The sequence below is a fragment of the Fringilla coelebs genome (genome assembly GCF_963513975.1).
Source record: "Fringilla coelebs genome assembly, chromosome: 21".
NCBI lineage: Eukaryota > Metazoa > Chordata > Aves > Passeriformes > Fringillidae > Fringilla > Fringilla coelebs.
Window position 1 is genome coordinate 10,419,734 of NC_140047.1, and position 27,819 is coordinate 10,447,552.

Below are 27,819 nucleotides of genomic sequence, written 5' to 3' on the forward strand. Positions count from 1 at the left end.
GATGCTCAACAAACACAGTCCAAGTGTTAAACACAGATTTATTTACACGCCTCTGTGAAAATGACTGTGATTTAGACCGGACACGCAGAGTTTGTAACTGTAAATAAACTGTGTATTTCCAAAAAAGCCCATTTTATGCAATCGTGTAGTGAGATGCTAACTTGACACACACATACAGGATAAGGAAAAAACACCTATCAATCAGCAGAGCAGGTTTTATTGTTTATACAGCGGCTCGGGTGTGAAATAAACCAAACCCCCTCAAGGTTGTGTTGTTTATACAGCGATTTGGGTTTATTGTTTATACATTTTACAGCGATTCCAGCTTTATTTACCACAAACCCCTGAGGGCTCCCGGAGCGGCCGCGGCGGGAAATGGCGAGCGGGGGGCGGGGCCTCCGCGGCGGGAACTGGCCGAGGGGCGGGGCTTGGGCGAGGCTCCGCCTCCCAGCCGCACCCGCCGCCGTCGCCGACCGGACAAAATGGCGGCGGGGCGGCCCCTCTGGGAGCGCCCTTAAAGGAGCCGCAGCACCCGGGGCTCGGCGGCGCGGGCGGCGATCGCTCGCCGAGGAGAAGGAGGCGGCGGAGAGGCGCCTTGAGAACCGGCGGCATCCTTCGGGAGCGCTGCGAGGCCGCCCTGCCCGGCCGTGCGGCGGCGGCGGGCGGTGAGACGGCGTTACCATGTCAACGCAGGTAATCACAGCGGAGGCCTGAGGGGGCGGCCCGCGGGCGCGGCGGGATCGCATCGCCCTGCGGCGGGCACCGGAGGGGCTGCGGGCACACGGGGCCCCGGTCCCGGGGTCACTGCGAAGGCACAGCCTGTCCTCAGGAAGCGGCGCTGAAACCACGGACGGCGCTCCTTGCAACACGAGGAACGCCCCGATGGGGCTTTGCGGTAGCGCGCCAGCATCTTCTCCTTCTCCTGCGCCGTCCTGTCCTGATCCTCTATGAATTGTGTTTCTAAATAATGGATAGAAAACTGTGGCCCCTTTTCTTGCCCCACCTTCTCTTGTCTTTATTTCCTTTCCAATTTCGGAGGAAAAAAAAAAAACCCATCGCAGTGAAGAACATATTCTCAAGGCACAATGTCATCACTCGCAAAGCTCCAAGTTCCCCTCACAGAAGAGTTTTCTATCTTAAAGAATGTCTTAAAATGTGCTCCTTGTTCAGTGGGTGGAGGTGTTAGTAAATCTCTGTCCCTTGGAGATGGTTGCTACAAGGGCTCTGCCACACAGAGTACATGACTTTTCCTGCCCTTATCCCTGGGGAAATATGTTCATCACTGAGGGAGGTTTCTGTTAACATTCTCTGGAATTTCCCAGGCAGTCACAGGATAATTTGTTTGCAGAAAGGAAAACTCTGGGAATGCCAGTGCTAGACTGATCCTAATTTTTTTTTCTCTGTTGCCTTTTTCTGCTTGCATTTGTTCTTACTGCAAAGTGGGTGATTTAAATTTTGGGAGCAGTTGGGATCCAATCCTCTGTTTGTGTCCCTGCCAGCTCTGTTAGCCTGAGCTGAGAGCATCTCCAGAGCTGTCAGGTTTTGTGCAAAACACAGCCTGCAGGACAGGAAGAAGGTGAGCTGCAAACACAGAGCTGCTCAGTCAGTCCCTGGGGCTGTGCTGTAGAAGGGTGGGAGTATAAAGGTAAAATTCTTCCCAAAGCCAGGAAAACTGGAAGCTGGCACCCATTGGAGATGTGTTTTTTGGCAGCTTCTGTAGCACCTTTGTTGTCATGCAAACCTTTGAGATTTAGCTTTCTACACAGACTGATACTTGTTTCAGTTCTTCCAGGTATTGCCATGTGATACCCAGCATTTCTGGCAATGAAGAAAGGTTTTGTAAGGAAAGTTCCAGGTAGAAAACCACAGGCACCAGCATCCCTGCTAGCTCAGCCAATGTCACCTGTCACTTCTGGTGCCACACCTCCACGTCTTGGCCAACAGACCCTTCCAGCTGCTCCCAAAAGCATGGAGCAGAGACCCCAACAATGGGAGATTCCAGCAGAAAATGTTGGAGCTGCTTTTAAATTTCAGAAAGGTATTGTATAGTCAATAATACTGGTATCCAAGCACATACCACAAGCATTAAAAGCCAGTGTGATTAAAGATGTGTGATCTATTGGAAAGAAGCCTGAAAAAATTGCTTTAATTTTTTTTTTTTGAGCACAAATATGGAAGTGGGAGTAATGAAAGCTGAGGAGAATAATGAGACTTTTACTCCTTCCTGTAAATGTTTCTGGGGGGATAATTTTCAGTGTTTTTCCAGTATTCAGTGTAAAGAAAACAGCAAATATAAAAATCATCAATTCTTTCTGTTTAATTTCAGGTGAACATGGTGTTAGCCCAGGGGTTAGGTACATAACTGAGCCCCTTATAAAGGGTCTGTCAAAACAGCAAAATCTGGCTTGTATAAGCTCACTGAATCTTTCTTCCCCAAAGGATGGGAACAAGAAATTTAAGGTAAGTGCAAGTGCTTGGAAAAAAGTGGAAAATAAACTAAGTTCAGAATAATTAGCATTTATTAGGCTTGTTTTTAAGTGGATATAAACAGCACAATCTACTTCTGTTAGCCTAGTTCTGCAACCAGCTTCTGTTAAAAAAAAAGGCAATTGAGACTTGAGCAAAAGAAAAATAATTGGCTCATTAGAATGATGCTTAAAACAGATTAGTTCATGGAATTTTTAGGTTCTGGATTTGGTTGGTTTGGGATTTTTTTTTTTTTTTTAATGACATTTTGCTTTTGATGTAGATGAAGACTAGCCCTCTGTGAATTTAAAATCCAGCTTTCCAAAACTAAAGTGGGGCTATAGAATACCACAATGAACTGTGATTAATAAAATATTAGAGTATTTGGTATTTTTAATTAATAGCTGATTTTCTCTTTTAAAAAACCCCAAACCCTATGCTAAGGGATTTTCTGTTCTTTAGTACATAGAAAATTTGGAAAAGTGCTACAAACTAGAGGTGCTAAACCTTAGTAACAACCAAATAGAGAAGATTGAGAAGTTGGACAAACTGCTGAAGCTGCGTGAGCTCAACTTGTCCAACAACAGAATCAGGTAAGAGGAGACACCCCAGGGTTTGGGGAGATAAAGCTGATTTTCCTTTCCTGCTCAAGTGAGTTCTCTCACAGGAATGAACACTTGAGGTGAGTTTCCCAGTTGTATGTCAGGACTCAGAGGCTTTGAGGTCTTTTTAAAGAGCCCAGGCTCTGAGGTATTGGAAGTATAAATAGTTCTGGGAAGTGCTGTCAGTGTACATGGCTGTGGTTTAATTTGTTTTCCTTGGAAACCAAGCCAGAAGTGCAAGTTTCCAGATACCACAACAAGAGTGGCATGAAGAGCAATAACCCAATTAAGTGCATTAAAAATTAATTAAACTTGTACTGTTTATTATTACAGGTAATATAATAAGTTTTTCTTTTAGGAGAGGAAGCTGAATGGGCTTGATGAGGCAGGCCATAAATTCCCTAAATTGCTTTTGAACTCTTTTGAGAGCCTGGTGTCTTGTTTAAAGCATTGAAGGGTAATGGTTCATGCAGTAGCAAAACTCTTAATCACTTTTAATTTTCCTGTCAATGAATTATGATCTTTTCTATTATGAAACTGCCTTTGCAGCAGAGAGGCTGCCATTGCAGCAGAGACGTTTACAATGGGAAGTGAGTAAAACCCCAGAGTTCATTTCTACACACTGCATTCACACAACTTCCTCTCTCAACAGGAATTGAAAAGGGCAAAGTAGCTTTTAGCTCCTGCTCTGTTTTGACACTTTGGTTATTTACAGCTCATATGTGCCCAAAAAGCAGCACAGTCCCAGGAGCACGTCCTGCTGCACTTTGTTATAATATTCATGGTTTACTTCATGTTCACACATACTCATAAAAAATGCTCAAGTAAACTACAACCTAGCATGATTTCCTCAATAGTTTTAATGAAAACACTAAAAATGTAGCTCTTCATGCTGTCAGTTTACAGATGGTCCTTCCTTTTAATGGGGGGGGGGGAACCCACAAAACAACTTTATTTTGATTCATCTTTGTCCCATTACATTCTCAGGAGAGAAAGGGCAAACTTTGCCTATTAAAATGGAGTTAGCAGACATTAAAATAGTGTTAATATTGAAATGAAGACATGCAAAAGTAATGAGTTTGTGACAAAGGCAGAAAATTGTGCTGTGATTTTTGTCCTTAGTTTAGTACTTGTAAGTAAGCTGGTGTCATTTCATTTCAATTGTCCATGGCTCTAAATAATGGTTTTGGTGATGTCTTGGTTAATTAAGTGACAGATTTTTTTTGGAGTTTATCCATAACGCCTCAGTTTCACTTCAAATTTGCTGTGATTCATGACAAATTCCATTTTTCTTCTCATTTTCAGCAAAATTGAAGGCATAGAACATTTGCAGAACCTACAGAGGCTGAACCTGGCAGGGAATGAGATTGAGCACATTCCTGTGTGGGTAGGGAAGAAACTGAGATCCCTGCGCAGCCTGAATTTGAAACAGAATCAGGTGTCCTCAGTAAGTGATGGTGGTTACAAACAGGCATTGTTCAGCCTGAGCTGGGCTATTTGCCCTGCTTGCCTTACTCTGGGTAATTGCTGGGTGTCTTTCCACACAGTCTGCTGGGAAATGCAGCACTTGGGAGCCGAATAAAGTTATTTATCAGAGAAACTCCTCTTGTGCAGGTGGTGAAGATACAAAGCTATTTTATGTTGTTTGGGAAAACATAACTTTTTGGGGGATTGTACATCCTCAGGCCTTGGGATCTTGACATTTCCAAGATAAAGCTTGATTGCATTTACACTCTTTGCAGTGGCATTTTTTATAGAGGAAATAATTTGATTTGAAGAAGTGACTTTAGTCACAATACTGTGTATTTTGGTAGGTTTTGAGAGATTATTCTTTAGCATAAAGGTTAAAATAAATCTTTTAATACAGACCTATGATAAAACATTCTACATAAGCAGAAATTCGCTCCTGGGGTTTTAATTCTTCTCAAAAGGATGTCTAATCATGGTTTTTTTTCTCTTTGATTTAGCTCCATGATATAGCTAAACTGAAGCCTCTGCAAGATCTGACCTCTCTGTTCCTTGCTGGAAACCCAGTTGCAAGTCTGCCTCACTACTGCTTGTACACCATATTCCACCTGAGGGCACTGGAAAACCTGGATGGACAGCCAGTGACAAACCATGACAGGCAGGAAGCTCTGGAGAGGTTTAATTTGGGTAATAATCTGTAAAATCTAAAGTGAATGAGACAAAATGTAAGTTTAGAAGGAAAAGAATTTTCTATTGGAATGTTTCTCTGATTTTGTTTTTCAGAAGAGGTAGAAAAATTAGAAAGAGAGTTGGAAAACACAAAAAAGGAGATGGAGAACGTGAAACTTCACCAGACCAAAGTGCTTGAGCAACTTCAGCATCAAGATGAGCTCAACAAGTCACTAAAAGAAAAGGCTGTGCAACAGAGACAAAGCTTTGATGAGTTACAGAGGGACCTGGGCACCAAAAATGAACTGGTAAGGTAATCCCTGGCACTAAGAAAATCTTGGGACACAGAGCTGTCAATGTGAGAGTTCAAGTGACTGAAGATTTAATTTTAAAACTGAGAGACTTCCAACTCTTCCGAGAGTGATTATTGACCTTCAATATTCTTTCTGTGGAAAAGTTAAGTATATGGAAGCAGCACTCAGTATCACTCCTGTGATTTGTAGTAACTTCTTTGTTTCTAGTAATTATTTATGTATTTCTGTTTAAAATTTTGTCTGTTGATGAAAGGTTAAGCTGCTGAATTGCTGATATTCTGAATATGTTGCACTGGTCAGAGTGAGGTGGTGCTGCAATAAGGAAGAAAATTGCTACTTTTACAAAAACAAGATGTACACACACGTTGTATGACAGTAATAGCCCTTGAATGTTATTTTGGGTAATGCTCACCAGTTTAATTGTATTTTATTCACATCATCCTAAAGCCTTATGTTAGATTCTTTTCCACTGGTAGCCATAAAATGCAGGCAAAGTCCTACTGACTTGAGAGTGCTGGGTTGTGAATGACCTGATGGGAACTTAATATTTGGATTTTATCCTGTTAGACTTGACCTCTAAAATTTTATCCTTCAGACTCCCATACCTGGTACTTCTACAGCTGTTTCTCTGAACACACACACACTAACCAGCAGTCTGCTTCTAAAATGAAGTTTGCTGTATAAGGAGATTTAGCAGCAAATACTTTGCAGCTTGAACTCACTCTTCTCCTTTGGATGACAAACTTGGCTCGCTTCTGTCTCCCTTTAGCTGGTGTCTGGGTTTGTCACAGTCCCCTTCCTGCAGAGCCTTTGTTCCTCACTCAAGGTAGCCCCACTGTGCCCCTGGGTTGCATGGCTGGTTTTATTTCTAGGATGTATTTGCACGTTCCCTGAAGTAGCAACATTATTATGGAGTGTCCCAGTGAGACTTTATATTCACTATGGTTTGGAATACAATTTTCTTGCTATTTTTCCCCCTTTTCTCTGAAACAGAGTTAATTTTTTGCATGACATTTATCAGGTTTTGAAATCTTTCTTTAAGCCTTTCCTGTTCTATTTCTTTTCCTCCATTAGTTCTGCTTTCCACTCTCTATTGGAATTGTGCTGCATGTTCTCCTTCAGGTATTCAGTGTGAAAGGTTGATTTAAAAAGAAATCACATGATGGACCTTTACTTAAAAATAACCTCAAAACCAATCTAGGACATGGTTAAGCTAAAATAAAATTCATAGACTTTGTACTCTTGACAATTGAGATTTTGGTTTTTTTACAGACCACGAGTGTTTATAGCCCTCATGCTCACTAGTAGCAGTAAATATATTTGTTATTTTGGCCTAGATTTTGCTAAAGGATCATACCCAAATTATTGCTTTATCCTAAATTATGTTTAAAAATAAACTTGTCACTTTGATGTAGATAAATTTAAAAGGCCTTTCATGTGATCATTTGTATTCTATTAATTGTGGGGCTTTTGTCTCCTCTTAGTCACCGTTGTAAAGTTGCCCTTTGTGATATCCTTGATCCTGAGCTGTGCTGTGAGCTTTGTTCCCAAGTTAGGGGCTGTGCCCTGCTCTCTGTGGAGCTGCACTGTGTGTGCCAGTGAGGAGTGAATGCCAGGGAATGATCTCACTGGGTTTGTGCTTCCTTAGCTGAAGCAGAAGACAGTGGAGCTGACCCGGGCTTGCCAGAAGCAGTATGAGCTGGAGCAGGAGCTGGCCTTTTACAAGATCGATGTAAAATTTGAGCCCTTGAATTATTTTCCCTCAGAGGTAATAATTTTTAAGTCATGGATCTTTTTGTTGCTGTTTCCCTTGATTCTTCAACTTGGAAAATAAAAACCTTATTAGTTTTCCTATAATCTAATAGATACTGCTTTATGAAAGGCCCAACCTCTGTCATACCTGCAAACAAAAATGCCAGAATGAAATCCATAAGAAAAGTAAAGATCAGTAGCCACAGACTACAATAAAGTTATGTCTGACTAAACTTAAGTGCAACAATGTAATGGACTAAATATAATCTAAGTAAATTTAATATACTAAGAAAAAGTTCCTCCAGACATCTACAACAAACTGGGCACACCTCAGTTGGGTTTGTTTGGTTTTAATTCCATTCTAAAATAACAGTGTTCAAGGCCAAAAATGTTAAGTATAATCTGTTTTCTTCCTATTCTTCCAATTTCAAATTGGTTTTTCTTTTTATGCTTGATAAGAGAACTAAATGTATGCTAGGAGTTGACTGCAGCCATAGTTCTGACATAAAGACTCTGCTTCTTACATTTCAGGAGATTGAACTTGATAATGTACCTGGTGAAAGTCCCTACATTGGCAAGGCCAGGTACAAAAGAAATATGTTCATAAGGGAAGGCTACATCTCTGACCAAGCTCAGCAGCTGCAGGTTGGGAAAGTGCAACAGGAGGAGGATGACTCCTGTAGGAAACCCCAGCTGGAATCACATCTCCAAAGTCTAGATAAAATACTGCAGGATAAGGAAGAAAAGATTAATTCAGGTAAAACCTTGGTTTTTATTAAATGAAGGTAAAAACATGTGTATAAGTGTGGTTTATTCCAATGGTTGCATGCTTGACATCAGAATAGAAACAGTGTCAAAGGCTGGAAGTGCTGTGATTGTTAAACACTGGACTTGATGCATTTTTGGTGTCAAAACTGCTACAGTTTCTTACTGCTGTTATTTTAAGATAACTCAGGATGAGAGCATTACATGTTACTGAAAACCCAGTTCTAGGGAGGTTTCATATTTGATGCACGAATTTAATTGTGTTGTACTTGTTAAACAAACTTTGGTGTGATTATCAGGGTGTTAATGCTGTGCTGATTTATGTGTTCATACACAGCTGTGTGTCAGTGTTATACATAATATTATAATGTATTTTCTGGGATTGTGGGTTTTATGCTGGGTTTCTTTTGTCTGCAGCGCAAAGAAGATTAGAAGAACTGCAAAGTGAAATTGGAGATGCAGAGCAACGAGTGCTGAAAGTAACAGGGGAACTGCAACAACTGGAGGATGCTCTGGCTCAGAAAAAAGTAAGTTTTTCCACAAGAGCAAGGCAAGGTGTTTGAAGCGGTGTTGATGTTAGAAAATACAACTTTTTCTCCCCATTCCTATAAAGAGGCCACTGTACAGACATAAATCCATGTGTCTAGCATCAGAAAAATTTTCCAAGTTTTAGAGAGCTTGTTCATAACTCAGCTGTTAGAGCTGTAGTGCAGCTAATGGCATCTGTTCCATGTTGCTGCTGATTTATTGCTGACTTCCCCAAACCCTTTGGAAGAACATTCTGTGTAAGTTGAGTTGTGCAGCTGATAAGCAACGTGGCTACAGAATTGGCAGCAAGAATTAATTTATCACCATTAAACTAAAACAGCATCTTCCACTTTTCTGTCATCAATTGTTGCTATTTTTAGTTTTTAAACTTGCCTGAAAATCAGTGACCAGGATTGTCTTTATTTAAATGTTAAATATATTCTTGATCATCTGTTTCCAACCACTCAACATCCTAATGCTGTCTCCAGCTCTTCCAGGCCAGCAAGGAAGCAATTGAACAAAAATTGAATAAAAAGTTACAAATCCTGCAGGAGCTACGCAAGGAAACCTTAGAACTGGAAAAACTAATAGAGAAACAGAAAAGAGAAATAGGGAAAAATCAAAAAGAGCTTGAAGATTTGCAGAGTTCTCTTGGTTCTGTAAATCCTGAGGATCCAAGGCATGTAAGTAAAACCAGAATCTGAAGTTGTTATATGCTGTGCAATGGACTAAAGGCAGCTTTAGCAGGTGCCGTTCACTTGTGCCTATTTCATGAGTTATATTCTTTTGCTGTTTATCAAAGTCATTAACTTATGATTTGAAAGTTTAAAAAAATCTTTACAGTTAAAAAATCCCACCAAAAAAATCTTTACAGTTAAAAAATCCCACTAAACCAGCCACCTTTGGCAAAACACTTGAACAACTTATATTCCCAGCAGGTGCTGTAGAGCACATTAAGATCTAAATCTCTATGCTTGCACAAACACACTGGGCAGAGCCTTGCAGACAATTTCTGTTTAAGAAATCCTTAATGCATCTCTTTGTGGAGTCTGGCCTTAAAGGTTTTTAAAGCCCTGTGTGTGGCAGTGCTTATCCATCCTGTTTGGTGGGGACTGATGTCCTTTCTCTGCTGTCACCTCCAGTCCCGAGGGAATCAGCAAGGCCCCAGAGGTCGCAGCTCCTGGGGCAGGGGTCCCAAGAACAGCCCAAGCTTCCACCAACTTTATGATCATCAGGGATGCAGGACATTTTCTGAGTTAGAACTGTGTTTAGGTGCAGCAAACACTTATAGAAATTAAATTTAAATGAAATGGAATTATTTTAATAGTGTTTTCAAATTTTTCAAGCCAGCTGTGTGCTTTTAAGTGAGAAATGAAAGTATTTTTATTCTTGGCTCCGTTTTCAGAAGAGGCTGGACACAAACACTTGTTTTAAAAGCTCCTTTTGTATTTTAAACTTAACTTCTTCGGCTCTTGGGTGGCAGAAGGGCCGAGCGCGTTCCGGGAAGGCTCCCGGGGGAATGGCCGAGCCCGGGGCAGGAGGGGGCCCGGGGCAGGAGCGAGCCCGGGGCAGGAGCGGGCCCGGCCCTTCCCGCGGCCGCCCCTCGCTTCGAATCATAACACAGGAAACGCCGTGCGAGCCAACGGCCGGGAACCGGGCTGGGAACGGGAACGGGAACGGGGCTGGGAACGGGAACGGGGCTGGGAGCGGAGCGGGCAGCGGACGGAGCAGGGCGGCAGCTCCAGCTCCAGCTCCGGCCCCCGCCCCGGCCCCCGCGGAGACTCCGCTCAATTCCTGCCCGTGCTGAAGCTCCCGGTGCTTGATTCAAATGAATTCCCGCTCAGGGGTGGGGCGTTCTGCAAGTGCTGTCTCGGGAAGAAAAGACAAAGGCAAAGCTGTAAGTGGTCTGGGACTTGTAGCTTTTTGTTTCTTTTTAAAACTGCATTTTTGGTGCCGTTCGGCAGCTGCAGCAAGATGGCTGAGTGGCAGCGGCTCGAGTTTTACTTGTTGAAATTTCGCTTTTGAAAGCTGCAGGGCAGTTTCTGTTTAGCGAGGTGACAAGTTGAACTGTGCTGATATGGATATTTAAGTTAACTTCCGGTTAATCCATAAAAAATACAAAAAGCTTTGGTTTTACCCATTTACTTTTGTTATGGAAGCAACTTTGTAACTGTTCTTTCTTCTGAGAACTCATGTTTAAGTTTTCTACTGTTAGCTTGATTTATTTTTTTTTGAGCAGTAAGAAAAACATGCAGTTAATCATGACAGTATAATTCTGTATTTTCCCAAGTTTCTGGCATTTGAGTTGTTTCTGAGCAATTTCACACTGGTAAGAAATAACACTGTATTCTGTTGATAACCAAGGTTTAGTAAACAGCTGAAACAATCAGTTAATTCATACTAAATGCATGAAGTCTTTGCCAGAGTCTGTGTGAGCTGTGTGATGTATCTCTCAGAAATATATTAACAAAATAAGACTTATTTAGTTATATTTACTTAGTAACTGTAAAGTTGACCCGACTTGCTGTTTATTCAGAGTATTTTCATTCAAGTGCTGACCTGACATGTTCTAATGCATCATCTGCTGTGAGGGCAATGCAGGATGACAGGATTAAAAGTTCTGGGAGAAATCATGTTTGTTCTTGACTGAGAGAGGAAGTAGTGGAACAAAATGTAAAGGCAGGAAGAAAGATAGTAGCCATAAGTACTAATTTATAAATGCAGGCTTTATTCAGCCTGGGCAGGGGGGAGCCTGCAGACAATGCTGGCAGTCACAGATTGCTGCTTATCTGGGGTCCCTTGTGGGGCAGGACTGAGAGAAAATACCAACAAGTAACAAACCCCAAAGCACCACAGCGTGTGCTGAGCTTGTGGCTTTTCTTGCTGATAGTGGGACACTGCAGAACTGAGGCAAAATCCCAATTTGATGTTTTAAATCTGTGTTGATGCCCTGCTTTACCTTTGTGTTACTTGACAGGCTCACATGAGAGCTCAAAAAGCAAGTAAAGAGCAGCACCTGGACATAATGAACAAACACTGCCAGCAGCTGGAGACTCGCCTGGATGAGATGCTCTCCAGGATTGCCAAGGAAACTGAGGAAATCAAGGATTTGGAGCAGCAACTCACTGATGGTAAACTTTCATTTTTATCTCAAGGTATTTCTTGTACTTAGGACAACATGACAATTGAATTGAGGACTGATTTGTTTATCTTTGCTCAAATGAAATACAGAATGGGTACAAAAGTGTTAAAAAACCATTCTTAAATGAACCAAAAGGAAACTGTGTGCGCTCACCTCACTTCTCCCTGCTTGGAAAAGGGAGGCAGGAATGCACAAAGAGCTGCAATTTCTTTTAACTCTTCCAGTGGTCAGGTTAACACAGTCATACTGAGAATCCTAACCTTAAAAGCAGCATTTTCCCCATGAGTTTTAGGTACTTGTTTCTGCTTACTCCAATGGCAAACATTTGAAATTATGAAGGAAGGCAGTTTGGTTTGCTTGGTAAGTAAATGTGGCTTTTTAACTATCTCCAATTAATTTTGCATTCCTGCAGGTCAAATAGCAACAAATGAAGCACTGAAAAGGGATTTGGAAAGTATTATCATTGGCTTACAGGAATACCTGCACAGTGTGAAGCATCAGGCAAAACAGGCCAATGAGGAGTGTAAGAAGTTGCAGAAGGAAAAAAAATCTTTGCTGGGAAGATTGGCAGGTCTGGAGGAGGATAAAAACAACCTGGAAGTGGTTGCCATGGATGCAGAAAATATGAGAAAAGTAAGGCTTTATACCTCTTTTCCCAAGTTTAGATGTCTAAGAATAAACTTGAAAAAATAAACTGGTGATTAGATTGGGACTAGGAAAGCACAATTCCTTGGACAAAATAATTTCTGATATGGTAACATGATGAGATGCCCACACACCTCAAGAATAGCATCTGGCCTTTAAATCCAGTTGTAAGAGACATGCAGTAAAGCTGTGCCTTGGGGGAGATGGATCAAAGTGCAGGTTTCACCCTGCAGACATCACTGCAAATGGATTTGCAGGTGACCCTGTGGGGATGTCAGTGAACCCTCTGACACTGCCCAGGGGTGTGGGTCAGCATCTGTGATCTGTCAGCCAATGACCCAGAGCTGTCTGGCATCCTGATGAGTGTTGTGTGAACCTGAGCTCCTGGGACAGTTCTGTTTCACCTCCAGCTCCACCTTTCTAACCTGGGTGTAGATTTTGGACAGTCAGTGGCACCACTGCCCTGGCCTTGCAGGTAGAAGTGCCACCCCCCTTCCAGTTTTGATGGAGTTCCTGAGTTAAGGGGAAGGGAGGCAAATATTGTTAAATTTTGGCTCTCCCATGTACATCCTTCTAAAAGGGGTATTAAATTCCAGGAAATTGCAATGCTGGAGAGTTCACTCCAGGAGCAGAGAGAGATAAATGAGTCCCTTCAAGGTGCTCAGGAGAAGGTCAGCACCCACAAGGCTGAGCTGGAAGCTCAATTAAGAGAGAGAGATGCTGAAGTCAAGCAGCAAAAAGAAGAACTTGAAAGACTGAAACAATTTAGCCAGGTAAGAACAGAGCTTTAGTGCTGCCAGAGGTGTTAGCTACCCCAGGACACCTCATCTCCAAAGCTCAATCACAAACTGCTGGTGTAGGTGTGTCCCCACAGAGGCAGTTTGCTGGGATTTAGAGCTTTGCTTTGAAGCAAGGTGCAGATGGTTTGCTTGGGGTTGTTTTGTTGGATCTTTTTTAGGTGTTGTCATATTGTTACTGTTTTAAGAAATACATCTGTCGTGTGTTTGGGTGACAGGTTGGGGTTGGGAGTGGGGATATTAATCTGGAGGTTTTGTGGTTTTGTAGATGGAACTGTCAGCCCTGCAGGATGAACTTGAAAAGGAAAGACAGCTGTTAGAGAATGCTCAGACCAAAGCACAACTGGCAGAAGAAAAGGAACAGCAAAATTATAAGCTGCATTTACAGTTCAAGCAATTGCAGGTGCACTTTTTGGTGTATTAAAAGTCCTAACTTTTATCACTGGTGAATTTGTTTGCTTACATTTGTGTGGGTTTTTTGGTCTATTTTTAGGGAGACAATAATTTTCTAAAACAACAGCTTAAAGATCTCCAGAATCAGCTAAACCATGCAGTTGGTAACTTAATTCATCCTGAGGATGTCATGGCTTGTATAAATGAACTCAGGAAAAGGCTACAGACAGGAGCAGGAGAGATGAAGTGAGTAAAATAAGAGTGCAATGTGAGATTTGAGCGTGTGAAAGGGGCAGGACAAGAGGAAATGCCCCAGGTTGTGGCAGGGAAGGTTCAGGTTGGAGATCTGGGATATTTTCCTCACTGAAAGTCTTGCCAGGGATTGGAAAAGGCTGCCCAGGGCAGTGGTGGAGTCACCAGCATGGGAGGGATTTAAAAAATATTTAGATATGGCACTTGGGGACAGGGGTTAGTGGTGGCCTTGGCAGTCCTGGGGGAGTGGTTGGATTTGAGGAGCTCAGGGGGCTTTTCCAACCTAACCTGAATGAACTACACAGCATCTCTCAAACTTGCACTATTTGTCAGTCATGATTTCAGTTGTGATCTGGGATCACAACTTAAAACCACTGTTTTCTGTCTTGGAACCTTTCAGGTGTCCAAATTCAGCTGATATTTTAGGGAAAAACCTTGCAAGTCTGCAGAAGGAATTCAATGACATCCTTGCTGATGCACAGAAGGAAAAAGAGAAAGCATGGGCTGGACAGAGACAGTTGCAGGAAGAAGTAGTATCCCAGCAGGAGAAACTGGAAGAAATACAGGAGAAATACAGACAGGCATGTATCAAACCACAAAAACAAGAGTGAGACAATTTCAGCTTAGCCTAAAAAATGTAACCATCAGCTGAAGGATCAAATTTCACTTGATGAAGCTTTGCTGTGCTCTGTCCTTTGTGTAACAGTGGAGTCTGATTTGTTTTCTCATTAATAGTCTTCCTGATTTTTACCTGATTATTAGGTAAATTGGAATTTAGTCAATGATCTGTCTCAGAGGTAACAAAGACTTTAATTACCACTAGAAAAATACAGCTCTGAATCTTCTTGAAAGATCATTTTACATATCTGTAATAACATAACTGAGGCACTCTTAAAATATTACAGTTACAGGGGCACAGTAGTTGTCTTTCCTTTCTGTTTCGATGCAAAGTGTGCTGGTAACTGCATTCCCCAGAAATTTAATTAAATAATTTGAACAGGGTGGCTTTTAATTGGAAAAAAAATTTTGGCACATATTCTAACATATTTTACTTACAGGTTAAAGCTGAAAACAGGCGAAATAAGAACAAGGTGCATCAGTTAGAGAATGAAATTCAACGTTTACATGAAAAAATAAAGAGCATGGAAGAGATTCAGGGCCTGACTGATCAGCAGCTCCAGGAGGTAGATGAAGAAAAAGAGGCTATTCTTGCTCAGCTGGAAGATTTAGAGAAAAGGGTAAGAATGGCTGAGGGCAGCTCTGTGCATGCTTGATTGCTCAGGAAAGAGAAACAAAAACTTGTGAATTTTTGCTTTCTAAGCTAAAACAACACATGCAGGAACACAAATGTTAAATATAACATCTTGCTTTTCCTTAAATTTTACTGTTTGTCCTCACTTTAGACTTTTTTCCAAATAATACAAAATGGAGTGGGGGGGAGGATGAAAGAAAGTACATTGTAAAAGTCTATTTTCCTGCTTTCAGAAAAAAAGAGAAGATGCCAGGGCACAAGGGCAAGTGCTGAGTCTGGACAAGGAGCTGAAGGAGCTGCAGAGAGCAGTGATTGCCTCAGACAAGCTGGCAGCCACTGAGCTCTCCACTGCTGCAAAGCAGCTCAAGGCTCTGCAGGGAACTGTGCTCAGGATCCACCAGGAGAGAGCTGAGGTCAATCAGCATGGGCAATTAATTAATTGCTTGTTAATGCCATTGCAGTGGGAGCAGGGCTGGTGTCCTTCAAATGCGCTTCAGAGCTTTCTTCTAAATTGTTCTGAGCTGCACAGGAGCTCTTGCTTTGGGCAGAGTTTGAGATGCAGGAGATGAGGGAGGAGATGTGGGTATGGACAGGTTCTTGCTGTGGGAGGGAAAGGGAGGGGGAAGATCATTAATCTCTTATTGACTGAAAGGCAAACAATAGATAATTCATTGTTCTGTAAGCCAGAAGAACAAAAGAAAGGACTGGAAACTCCTTTTCAAACTAGGAAGCACTTTTGGCTACATAATAACATCTCCTCTGTACCAATGCTGTGAAGTTAAAGGAGAAACATGTCAAATACTCTGTCTGGAGTTCCAGAACAGTCAGGTTCTCAATAGTTAACTTCTCATAATGACACATCTCAAGCCTGAGAAACGTTCCTGCAAACTACAGCTCAAATGAAAATCTCAATTTCAGGAACTTGAGGAAGCCCAGGAGTTCTGTGCTAAGGCAGCTCGTGCTTCCCAGGCTCTTGCCATAGCAGAAGCAGAAAGAGAATTGCTACAACAACTCCTGAAGGAGAAGGAAGAGCAAGTAGGTTGTTTGCTCTGTGTTATATGATAAAATACCAGTGAGTTTCTGGAAATGTCATGTTTAGAGGTTCTTGCCCTCCCCTTTTACCCTCAGGTTGTCCCAAATCAGTGTTCTTCCTTCCCCTGACACCTGCCCCAGAGCAAACTGAAGACCTCACTGCCTGGAGCAGCTGAGTTTTAAGGAAAACCATCACCTGTTCACTCAAACTTCCCTCATATGAGGGCATGGGAAGAACAGCTTTGTGGCATTGAATGGGAGCCTTTTGTGATTTAAACTTCTATTTCAAATAGCTCCTGCACGAAATGGAGAAAGCTGGTGAGAAAACTGTTGCATCAGACACTCAGAAGTTTGAAATTAATAAATTAAGTGAGGCTGTGGAGCAGCAAAAAGCAGAGATTGACCGTTTGAAATGGTTGTTGGATAATATTGGGACAGGTAATTTCTCTTTTCTCTCCACTTCTTGCAGAAACACAGGCATACAGAAGATTGTTATTCCCCATTTCTCACTGTTTCAATCTGGAGAATAGTGTTAAGAATATCCTTCTGTACTGGTTTATACAGGATATGTGTCCATGTTCATTAGTTTGCACTTTTTACAGCTCTTTAGGAAACACTGATTGTGCTGAGCATTCCATTTGAACTGCTCAGGACATTGGCAGAGCTCTGTGTAAGGAAAATGAGCAGCACTTCCCTGGCTCTGAACTTGTATTTCCACAGTCTTAACCCACCAAACCCCCTGTGTATGCCTGTCATTATAGATCACATATAGTTTGTTTCCCTCAACAATTAACTTTTTAAAATATAGTTCCAGTTGAACTGGATAACATTGAGGGAAAAGTTGAATGCAGTATCTATTTAACTATTTGCCTGAGATGACTCTAAAACTGGTCTTAATTTCCAGGTAACAAAGATGAAATTGAAACCTTACAGGATGAAATTGCAGCCCTCAGAAATGTGCTCTTACAGCAGAATGATCCCAGCCCCAGTACAGCAGAGCCCCTGAAAAGAGGGGGATACTGGTACTACCTGCCATCATCTCAGGTCAGGAACAAAAATCCTGCTATGGGTTGCTTTCCTTGTGGAAAGCCCTTTGGTGGGGGAATGTGCATTGTAAATTTAGTAGGTGTGGGAGAAATTTACCAACACACATTGGCTGGCATGTAGGAGAAATACTGAAATAAATCACACACAAATGTTCCATGGTAAAGGCCTTTACCTTGCTGATAGGAGCCCAGGTACATCACATGGGGAGAGAACTTTTCAGGGGGCACTACTGAAAATCCATTTAGGAAGGGATTAAAGGAAATGTTACAGACAAACATTTCTCTCAAGAGAGCATTTGTCTGAATTTAAAACCAATACTTAAAATATATTCAGTGCTTTTAAAGGAGCATCATGCTTAGAACTGAGACAGCAGGGTATGTGTAGCCTGTTCTGAAAAATCATTAGAATGTCTACAACAGCTCCTTTATTTGCCATGATTTGTCATTTCTAGATTAACACATGCTGTATTTTTTTCTTTAGGCTTCAACTCCTGCTTCCCAGAGCACCAAAGACTCTGGAGTGTGTTTGGGGTGCTCTGGCACATCCTCAGCCAGGAGAGGGGATGCTCAGGACACGCCCTGTGGGAGGGAGGACTTGCCCAGCCAAGGATGTTGGGTTTACTCACCAGTCAGAAATAGGTTGTACAAAGCAAATTCTGGCAAAGGTAAGTCAATGTCAGTCTCAGAATGTTTAGGAGCAGACTAAAGATGGGCTTGCTTAGAGTTCACAGAGAGTTTTTTTGCGTTTTTTTGGTTGGGCAAGAGTGACTATAAATGTTTATTACTGTTGAATAATTTTGTTTTAACAACATTTGCTACATTTTTGTAAATTACATAGAATTTAGAATGTGCATTTGAGGACTATCTCTACTGAAAAAGTTATTAAAAGTAACATGTTTGGTTTTGTCTCTTTTAAAGAAATAAGAGCAAAAGAAGATGGTGAAGGAAATGCAGGATCTGCTGTCCCTGAAGCCTCTCCCTTTGTCCCACCCCCAGGCACGGTGATTTACACAGCCCTTCCAGATGGGGCCCCTGCACCTCAGGGTGTGGGGGTTTGTGGCCCCCCTCCTGCAGCAGCCACTGGAGCTCCAGTTGCTCCTGGATCCATCATCCATGGCCCACCTCCTCTGGGATCCCAGGTGGTTTGTGGCCCTCTGCCTCCAAACTTCACCGTGCCGCTCCTTCCCCTGGGAGTGCTCCTCTGCAACGTGCCTGAACATCAGGAGCTGGTAAGAACCAGAGCTGCAGCTGGGACCCTTGGGAACTGACTGACAAATGTATTCTAGGAAAAGCTCCCTGCTAGGAAGGGTCTGGAGCTGCTCCTGGCTGTCAGGAGGCCTCAGCTGGAAAATAGACCCTGATTGTGTTGTTCTGTTTCCTGTATGCAGGAGAGTGAAGTCTCAAGGCTGGAAGACACTGTGTGCTATTTAAACTCTGAGAAATACAAAGAGAAATGCTCAGAGGCAGCTGAGCATAAATACAGAAAGGAGGTGGAAAGATTGCATGGAAATGTTGAAGAACTGGAGCAGGAAAGAGAGGAGCTGGAAGGTGAAGTGGCAGAGCTGCGCCGGGCAGCTCAGAAGCAGAGCACACGCAGGTGGGAACGGGCACTGAAAGGCAGCCTGTGCAAATACCTCACCCTTTTCCCAGCCAAAGTCAGCTTTTTGACTCATTCACAAGTCTAGAACTTCAGGAGGCTCCCAGATCTTTGGCATCTTTTTATTTTAATTCTTTGGTTTTCATCCTGACCTTTCAGGGACTTTATTGATGGCTACACGGACAGCCTCCTTGCAGAGCTGCAGCTGGAGAAGTCCCTTCAGCAGCAGGAGGATGTTGCAGAGGAGATTGAGTGTGCAGAGAAAACCCTCCTGAAGCGCCGGGCTGAGCTCAGAGAGGCCGACAGGCTCCTCACAGAGGCTCAGCTGGAACTCCAGAGCACCCGGGGCAAGGTGAGGGAAGGCAAAGCCCTGAGGGCAGAAGGATTTGAGTGTTGTTTTCTTTGTCTAGGCAGTTTACTTTCACATGGGTAACCTGGAACCTCTTTAAATGCTTCTATATGGAAGTAAGTTGGGAAATAAACTGTGCTAGAAGAACTTGGTTTAGTCCTTGTTGAAGAGGAGGAAGGTTTTCTGCTCTGGACAAGAGAGGAGAAAAGGTTGTTCATGGTAGAAGGAGGGAGAAGGCTGAGGTGGAATATTCAAGCCAGGAGCTCAACTTTAAACAGCAAATGCAGCATGAGGTGGAATGTATTGTCTCAATCTTCAATTTTTGCTGTAGACTAAAGAGACTCTGCAGAAGTACAATCGTGCCAAACACCATTTGTCCTGCACTGAAATGGAGGCAGAGGAGCTGGAGCAGAGGGCTCAGGAAACAGCCACCAAACTTGTGAAAGCAACTCAGCAGCTCAGGTACCCTGGGTCCTCCTGTGGGTTTGTGTCACATGGGGTGAGGACAAGGACTGGGATGTTTCCAGTATCAAGACTTTTGGAGAGGGAGAGCTGCTAAAATGTTAATATGAAAAGACATAAATGCTCTTCTAGGTTATTACAGACAGATACGAGGGGTTTGGAGCAGCTTAAGAGGGAACAAGAAGGTATTTTGAAGGAGATCAACAAAATGGTGGCTGCAAGAGACTCTGAGTTGCAGTCATTAAACCAGAAGATAGAAATGCTCACTGAAAGGTGAGGACTTTCAATTTACCATGGACTGTATTAAGTTAAACATGTCCTCCTCCAGTGAGTCACTGCCTAAGAGATTCTCACTTCTGCTGCCTTCTGTTTTAATCCTCACTCTCAGCCTTCAGAAGCTCCAAGGAGACATCCGACTTGCAGAGGGTAACGAGGGCCAGCATCTCCAAATCATCAGAGAAGCAGAAAACCTTGTTCAGGGCAAGAAAACTGAACTGGAAACATTGAAAGAACAGGTGAGGCTTGGCCTGCTTACCCTGGGCTATCCATTTTGTTGGAACTGAGCTTTGTCTCCCAATTATGCTATCCATTTTGTCTCCCAATTATGATCCCAGGCTCTCTGATGCATTTTTTCACATGGTTTTTTTCCTGTTTAGCTACAAAAACAAAAGCTTGCACTGATTCTTCTGTTAAACTTCTCCACTGTAGATTTCTGCTCAGAAGCAAGAGCTCCTGTTCCTGCAGCAGCAGGTGACTCAAAGAACAGAAGAGCTCCATGGCCTTCAGGACTGCATTTCCCAAAGGAAAGGTGACCTCAAAGAAGCCCTTCGAGATGGAGAGACTGAAGCACAGGAAAAACTTCGCCAAATAAGGGCAAGTCTCCCAAATGAGTTTTCAATCATTGTAGCAAAAGACTTGAAGTACTACAAACATTCCAGGAGGTTTCCACAAAATCACTTTTGCTTTTTGTGCCCTCCCCAACCCACTGAGAAATAGAACATGGAATTTTATAGTTTTGTGTGACTAAAAGCTTGGTCCAGATGCACAAGGAAGAACTCCCCAGTTCCAGTAGTTCTTACAGAATTGGTCCCTTGAGAGCTAAGTTACATTAAATATAAGTCTGTGAATGACTTCCTGTTGCTGAGGAGCAGCTGCTGAAGGAAATCAGTGTGATCAGTGTGTGTAAAACACAGCACAGCTGCCCCAGTCTGTCCCCATCCCCATTTGCACAGAGAGGATTCTGTACTTCCCTGCTGAAATCAAAACCAAGTATCAGGGCTAATTATATTTTGTGGTTTATTTTCTTTTTTGAGGGCTTCTTGTCTGGTTTTGTTTTAAGGCCTATTATTCACTTGAATGACAATGTTGTGGTAAGATTTGGAGATCAAAATCTTTGCGGAATTACTACTCTAAATCATCAACAAACAGGACCTTAACTTCAATATTCTGTATTTTTTGTTGATTAAACCACAATATTGATGACAGACTGTTAAATTATTTTATAAATATTTAGAACTTCAGTTTAAAGGAAATATTTATTTTAAATTGCAAAGAATGGTATTCCTTGTAACACTGATACATTCTCACAGGAAATAAAAGCACTTCTGGAAGAGCTTAGCGTTGAGAAGAATGAACTGGATGTCCAGATGAATGAGAGAAAAGCACAGCTTTTGGTCCTAAAGAAGGATATTAGAAAGGAGGAGGAAAATCTTCAAGCAATACTTGGGCAAATCAGCAAGCATAAGATGGGTATGTCCTGGGATTTACTGGGGTTTGTGCAGATTGGGAAGGAACACACTGAGCTCTTTAGTTCTCATCCTAATCCAATAACTGCTCTTTATTTCACCTCCCTAGAACTGAAACATGTGCTGGAAATGCTGGAGCTTGAGAAGAATGAACTGGAAGGTTTGAAACTACAACATGAGCAGAAGGTGAATGAGCTGGAAAAGACCCAGGTGGCTGTTCTAGAGGTAAGAAATGCTTCTGTGGCTGATGCAGGAACTGGGAGATCTGTGGCTCTCTTAAACCTTGAGTAACAATCCTGATACTTTTAAATCAATCAGTTTCTAATCTGATTTCAGCTTATCACAGAAAAGTCTTAAATCTGCCTAGGCCCTTTAAAATAATGGGATTTTTTGGTGCATGTGAGAGAGAGGGAGCACAGAAGCTGTTCTGTGGCTGTAGAATGATGGATGCTGGTTTTAGGAACTTCCAGAGTCTTTTTATCTGGATCCTGTCACTTCCAAACAATGAGTGTGGAAGGGAGTTTACCTCAGCTGGGGGATCTCTGGCATTAAAAAGGTCCCAAGGACTTGGAACCATTCTATTGCCACCTTTCTCCATTACATGCACTCAAATCCCTCTGGCTGCAGTCAAGGATGTCAGTACTTGTTCAGCTTCTGGACCATAGAAATGTGGTGCTCACCATGCCTGTTTTCCCTAGGAGAAGTTAAAGCTGGAGAATGCTCAGAGGTTGTTGCAGTGCCAGCAAGGGGAGGTGGATTGGCAGGAGCAGCTCCTCAGGAGGGACCGGGAGGAGAAGGAGCAGCTGGGCTCCCACATGAGAGCTCTGCAGAGCAGCATTGAGGCTCTGAGCAGAGAGAAGGAGAAGCTGGAGAAGGACTCCAGAATTTTGGAGAAGAGGTTGTCACAAACCAAAAGGTGGGGCCATTTCTTTTTTCCTGCAGAGATCAGAAGGAATGGGGAAGTGTATGAATATTTGTTTGTTGTAATTAAAAATACAGCTCTAACTCTGAGGTGCCCAATGATCCAGAACAGGCATTTTCTTATGTTCTGTGGAGCTTTTGCTTTAAGTCTCTCTACAGCAGATTTAAAAAATATTCAGCAATGGAGCTGATGAATTAGCAGCATTTGTTATATCCTGGCAATGCCGTGAGAAACATTACAAAAAATAAAATGTTGCATCTTGGAACAGGACATTTGTCTTGCTCTGACTGCTCGTGCCATCCCCTTGGGCTCAGAGGGTTTTACTGACATTAAGTCCTCACTAAGGATTTCCAGCTAACCAAGAATGTGATTCACATTCTACAGAGACCTGACTGCTGCTGAAGACAGCAGCAGAACTGCACTGTCCAACATGGAAAAAGTGGAATTGGATGTTAAGAACCTGCAGCAGGAGGTGGAGCTACTGAACAAGCAGAAGAAATCACTGAATGCAGAGATTGCTGCTGTCCAGGAGGATCTTCAAGGTAAAGATCAATTTTTGGGTTTAAGCAGTGATACACTTGAAGAGAAGCTCTGTTTAAAGACACTCTTCAACTGAACTGTGTGATATTAAACATTCAGCATGCTCACATGTCCATAGGCAGAAAGAATTGGACATGTTGAAAAGATGAACATTTCATAAACTGTGCTTGTCTTACTCACTCTTTGCTCATGAAAAGAGAGAATTTCTGTGTATTGGTATTTCAAAGTGCTGATTGAAAATTCTTGTCACCAAATACTTTTCTAGGGAAAAAGGAAGAACTGGAAACACTGAAAGCAGAACTGAGTGACTTGAGGCAGCAGCTTCACCTCGTGGAACAGGTTGGTTGTAGTGAAACCCATCCTTATGGTCACTCTGGGAGTCTGTTGTTTTCCTGACCTGCTCATGAGGGCAGAGCTCAACACCAGAGCCCTGCAGAGCTGAGAACAGGCATTGCTTTATTGCCTCCTTCTTGCTGAGCCTGGAGTGGGTTTATTGCTTCTTAGGAAGAAGATAATTTAAGAACAACCAACCAAGCAGCACCTCCTGGCTTTTTGTCTGGTGGCTCCTTCTGAGTCACCCTGTGGCTGGTTTGAGTGAAGGAGCCCTGAGTGTGCCAGTGACCAGCTCTGTTCTCTCAAACCCAAACCTTTGGGGCTGCTTCTTCTTCCCAGCTCCTCCTGCCACGTGCTTTTGTTTTCCATTGCAGGATTTGGAAAACAACTCCAGGCAGCAGGAGGAGCTGCTCAGGGAGCAGGCAGCCCTGAAGGAAGAGATCCGAGAGTATTTAAGGAAACGTAAGGAATGCCAGGAGAGGCACAAGAAGAGGCAGAACCAACTGCAGCAGCTCCAGAAAAAGATTGAGGAGAAGGAAGCAGAACTCGCCCAACAGGAAGCGGTAATGAGTGCCCTGAGTTGCCTCACTTCCTCCTGACCTTAAAAATAATTCAAAAAGTTTGAGGAGTGAGTTTACAAATAATCAGAAAAGCGCAGATTGGTTTGGCCAAATTAGCTCAGATTGGGTGAGGAGTTTCAGCAAAGTGTGAGGAGCTGTTCTGAAAAGGAGAGAGGCAAGAAAAATTGACAAACAGTTTTTGTCAGTAGGCACTGTTAGACTGCACTTCTTTCCAATTTATGCTGGTTTTACTTCTCTCATGTCTCTTAGTGATGGTTTTTGTTCTCCCTGAGTTGGTGCTGGTTCAAGCTCAGAGTGGGGATTTTCTGGCAGGTTCTTCATCGCCTCAAGCAAAACTCAGAGCGTGAAGGGAAAAAACTGGAAGAATGTGCAGCTAAAGTGAAGGATCAGAAAATCCTGTTGGAAAAGGAACTAACAGATCAACACAAGAAACTGGAGCAGGCAATAGCTAAAGTCAGGCTGGCAGAGGAGAACCTTGGGAAGCTGGAAAAGGAGGAGTCCCGGTGTGCAGCTCTTGAAGAAACCATCAAAAAAACCAGTAAGAGTCATTGCACTGATGAACTGCCACCATCTCTGGGGGCTGAGGATAATGGCACAACAAATATTTTTTGTTCATCTTGTTTGGGTTCTTGATGTTTGGAAAATATCTGCTGTGTATGAAGTGGGCCAAGATAAGTTTTGCTAATCAGGATTTTCTTTTTAAATGTTCTTTACAGAACATCAGCTCTCAGAAAAAGAATTACAGTTGCAACAAAAAGACAGAGAAATACAGTGTCTTCGGAAAGAACTGGAGGTCTCCAAGTCTGAGCTAAAGCAACTTCAAGGTCAGATAGTGTCAGAGAGAAGAGAAGCAGAAAAACAAATCTTGAATCTGAGAGAAACACAGAAAACGCAAAGGGTGGAGCTTGAAAGCAAACTGCAAGTAAGTCCTTGCTGAGTGGGGAAGGTTTGGGGGTTTGGGTTATTTTAAACAGCAGAATGATGGAACACCCATTTTTGTCATTGGAGGAACAAAGTAATGCAACAACTTCCTGAGCAAGCTTGAGGCAACCCCTCTCTGGCATTCCCAGTGCTGCACAACACCCAGGTTACTCCTGTTTCTGCCTCAAAGGAATCAGGGGTTCTCTTAGCTCCTGTTCTGTAGTGGGTGCTGCTGGTAAAAGGCATCTCCCTGCACTTTCCTAGGAGCAGAAGCAGGGAGGTGGCAGCTTGCAGAGTGCCAGGGCCGTGGCTGAGCTTGTCCCCCACAGTCACTGCCTGCCAGCTGAGGGCCTCAGGGGGACCTGGGCCAGCCCCCAGGGGACTGCAGCCATCCCCAGAGCCAAGTACAGCTGGGTGCCAAATCCAGGGGGGCTGAGGGTTCATGGCTTCAGCCAAGCTCATTTTGTATTGGTTTTGAATCTTCCTCCTGTATTCACGATTGAAAATACACCCAGAGTTGTCATTTATGCAAATCACTAAGTGTTAGCAATGTTCAGAGCTACTCAGCAGGCATTTAACAACTTGCCAGTGCCAGCTTGGGCCAGCTTTTTCTTCTTTAGATACTCACTTTAAATTAAAAAGTGATTCACCTTGTCTGACTCCTTCTAGTCCTTCAATAAACCCTTTCTAAATTGTTGTGTAGCCCTTCAAAAACAGAGAAGAATGTTGTTGGCAGTTGAAAGCATTTGGGAAGGCCCTGCGAGGTCAGAGTGTGAGGCAGGTTTATGTTAAGGACTGGTGTTTGTAACCCAGCTGTTCTGTGCTGCAGGTTAAAACCCAAGACCTGGAAGAGAGACAAAGGGAAATGGAGAGTGCAGCAACCTTGCTTAACCTGGAGGTTGAAAATGAGATTAGGACGGGGTTTAAATCTTCACGCTCATCTTCTCCAGACCCCTTGGAAGATTTGGAAGCATCATTTGAAGGAAAGAGGAGCCTGCAGAGTGAGTGTGATAACTCAGGGACTGCTCCCTTCGCTGCTGCTGACAGACAGCTCCTCTCCTTGGAAGAAAAGTTCAATATTTCCAGATTCTTCTTACTGGTAAAATGCTTTGGACAAGTAGCTGCTCCTGGTGCTCTGTTGGTCCCTCTGGCTGAATGTGCTTTTTTTTCCCCAAGGATGAGCAGTGGCGGGGAGAGGCACGCCGGGAGAAGCTGCAGCAGCATGAGGACCGGCTCAAGGTGCCACATCTGTGCCCCTCCCATCCCTCGTGCCCCTTCAAAACGTGATCTAAACAACCTGGGGGAGTGGGGATCCTCCTCCAGCTTGGGCAAATCCACTCTGTAATGACCAGAGAGAGGAGCCTTGGGTGGGAACAGTAAAAGCCTGGCTGTACCAAGATAAGTGTTTTTAATTGGCACTTAATTGGATGTTGAGTATCCCAACAAGATTCTCTCATCCTGTGGTATATCAGCAACATGACAGAGTTCAGCACCAGCCATGATCACCCTAAAGTCCAGGCTCAGTTAGAACACAGCCATCAAAACGGAGCTTATTTAAAAATAACTCCCAAACCCACTGCCCCCTGCTTGTGGTGTGAGACTCCACCTTGCAGGCTTGCGGGCTGACTTTGCACAGTGTTGTCATGCCCGGTGTGACCCTCCCGTGTGACCCTCCCGTGTGACCCTCCCGTGTGTTGCAGGCGCAGCTGCGGCGCTGCATGGCCAAGCAGGCCGAGGTGCTGCTGCAGGGGAAGCGGCAGACAGCCGGGAGCCTGCACAGCCTCCAGCGCCAGCTGCAGGTGCTGGATGAGCTGGTCAACAGCACTGCTTCAGATTCCTCCTTCCTGCCCAGCAGCCCCAGCCTGGGATCTCTTCACAGTGTGACAAAAGCTCAGGTAATGCTCTGCTGCGGACCAGGATTCTCATCTGGGGGGTTTTAATGGTTCTTCTCTCACTGGGAGGTGTTACAGCCATGTGCTGCCTCTGTCTGAGGCTGGGCAGGGGTTTCTGGAGGTGGTGATCACATCCTACCCCTGCTCTGGCAGTAGCTGATGCCTTTGGAAAGGCTGAGCTTTCCTCACAGAGGTTTGGGGTTTTTTACAGGTCCCCAGCAGCCCGGGGAGCGCGTTGGGATCGCCAGTGCTGCATTCCAGCTCCCAAGGAATCTCTCGGTGAAGGCCAGAGGTGAGATGTGGCTTCAGGCCAGTTCCAACCTCCCAGAGACACGAGTGGCTGGAAGGCTGAGGGGCCGTGGGGCAGCTGTGGCTTCACAGACCACACTGTCCCTTCCCAGTGACAGCATTCCTGGGGCTGGTGTCGGTTCTGCTTTAGGTTTGTGTGTTGTGCAGGAGAGTCTGGGTGAGAGCTGCTGGGAGCCCTCCTGGGACATGGAGTTACTGCTACATAAATTGTTGCCATCCCTGGTCTTTCAGGAACTTTCCTGGTTCTACTGTTCAGCCCGGTGGCTGAACCTCTGGGACATCTGGTTCCACCCCAGCCTGGTACAAAAGTATTCTTTTGTAACAGTTTAAGGTACAAAGGTTACTTGAAAAGTGGCTTCACTTTAAAAGCAAAGCCCAAAGCACATCCACAGCTTGGAAAGGCGCCCTCAGGTGCCACCTCTGAAGCGTTCTCCTACCTCACTGGGTGAGCCTTGTCTGAAAAGGCCTTTGTTACCACTCACAAACAGCTGCTGCAAGGCCTGTACTGTGAAGGTTTTGTACAATTGACAACAGGTTTTTATATATAAGTTGTTTTTTTTTTTTAATTTTTGAACGTGTATTTAAACTTGTCCAAACCAACCTCCTATTTAAGTGTCCAGCTAATGGCCAGTTTCCACTTTAAAGAAACCTTGTTACAAGGACTGATCTGTTGCCAAATGCACGGAGGTTTAAAATACAATTATTTTGGATACTTCCCTAAAATAAACTGTTGTGATTGATGCTTTTATCTGGGGGCAGTTGCAGATTCTTTTCCTTAAAGCTGTTCTCCAGGACACTGATACTGGCACAGGCCTGGACAGTGACAATGTGTCAATGGCCTGAGTGCTGGGGCTCCTCCTTGCAGCAATGTGTCCAGCATTGGCATTTCTGTCCTTGTCCCTCTTCCTGGCTTCTGGGTGTGCACCTCTTCCTCTCCCCAGGCTTGGCTGCACCACTTGTGTGAACCAGGTGGATACAGCCAATGGCTTCTTAACAAAATTACAATTAACTTACTCTCTACTTAGAGAGAAAAAGCCACTTTGTAA

The 27,819-nt window shown here is 43.6% G+C and overlaps 1 protein-coding gene across 1 annotated transcript; it reads left to right on the forward strand.

Moving 5' to 3' along the window:
• The first annotated feature begins 545 nt into the window (after positions 1–545).
• On the forward strand, positions 546–27,460 carry CNTRL (centriolin). Its single transcript, XM_084219455.1, has 42 exons — positions 546–693; positions 1,793–2,038; positions 2,327–2,460; positions 2,929–3,059; positions 4,374–4,515; positions 5,036–5,222; positions 5,319–5,512; positions 7,167–7,286; positions 7,802–8,027; positions 8,453–8,562; positions 9,052–9,246; positions 11,541–11,694; positions 12,118–12,338; positions 12,947–13,123; positions 13,416–13,550; positions 13,641–13,786; positions 14,193–14,373; positions 14,851–15,030; positions 15,278–15,457; positions 15,963–16,079; positions 16,370–16,514; positions 16,981–17,120; positions 17,604–17,787; positions 18,041–18,351; positions 18,511–18,719; positions 18,879–19,071; positions 19,400–19,530; positions 19,663–19,803; positions 19,919–20,045; positions 20,239–20,403; positions 21,120–21,279; positions 21,385–21,500; positions 21,974–22,191; positions 22,582–22,739; positions 23,003–23,076; positions 23,445–23,633; positions 23,964–24,189; positions 24,368–24,573; positions 25,402–25,671; positions 25,749–25,811; positions 26,273–26,467; positions 26,676–27,460. The coding sequence occupies exons 2-42, from the start codon at positions 1,825–1,827 to the stop codon at positions 26,745–26,747; spliced, it is 6,837 nt and encodes a 2,278-aa protein (XP_084075581.1). The 5' UTR covers positions 546–693; positions 1,793–1,824; the 3' UTR covers positions 26,748–27,460.
• The last annotated feature ends 359 nt before the right edge of the window (positions 27,461–27,819 follow it).

What these genes read in the sequence shown, in the direction of transcription:
- CNTRL (XM_084219455.1), top strand. Translation starts at nt 1,825, where the DNA reads ATGAAGAAAGGTTTTGTAAGGAAAGTTCCAGGTAGAAAACCACAGGCA. An exon ending in TACAGGAGAAATACAGACAG is followed by an intron (nt 14,374 to 14,850) that starts GCATGTATCAAA and finishes TTTTACTTACAG; the next exon opens with GTTAAAGCTGAAAACAGGCG. An exon ending in ATAGAAATGCTCACTGAAAG is followed by an intron (nt 19,804 to 19,918) that starts GTGAGGACTTTC and finishes CCTCACTCTCAG; the next exon opens with CCTTCAGAAGCTCCAAGGAG.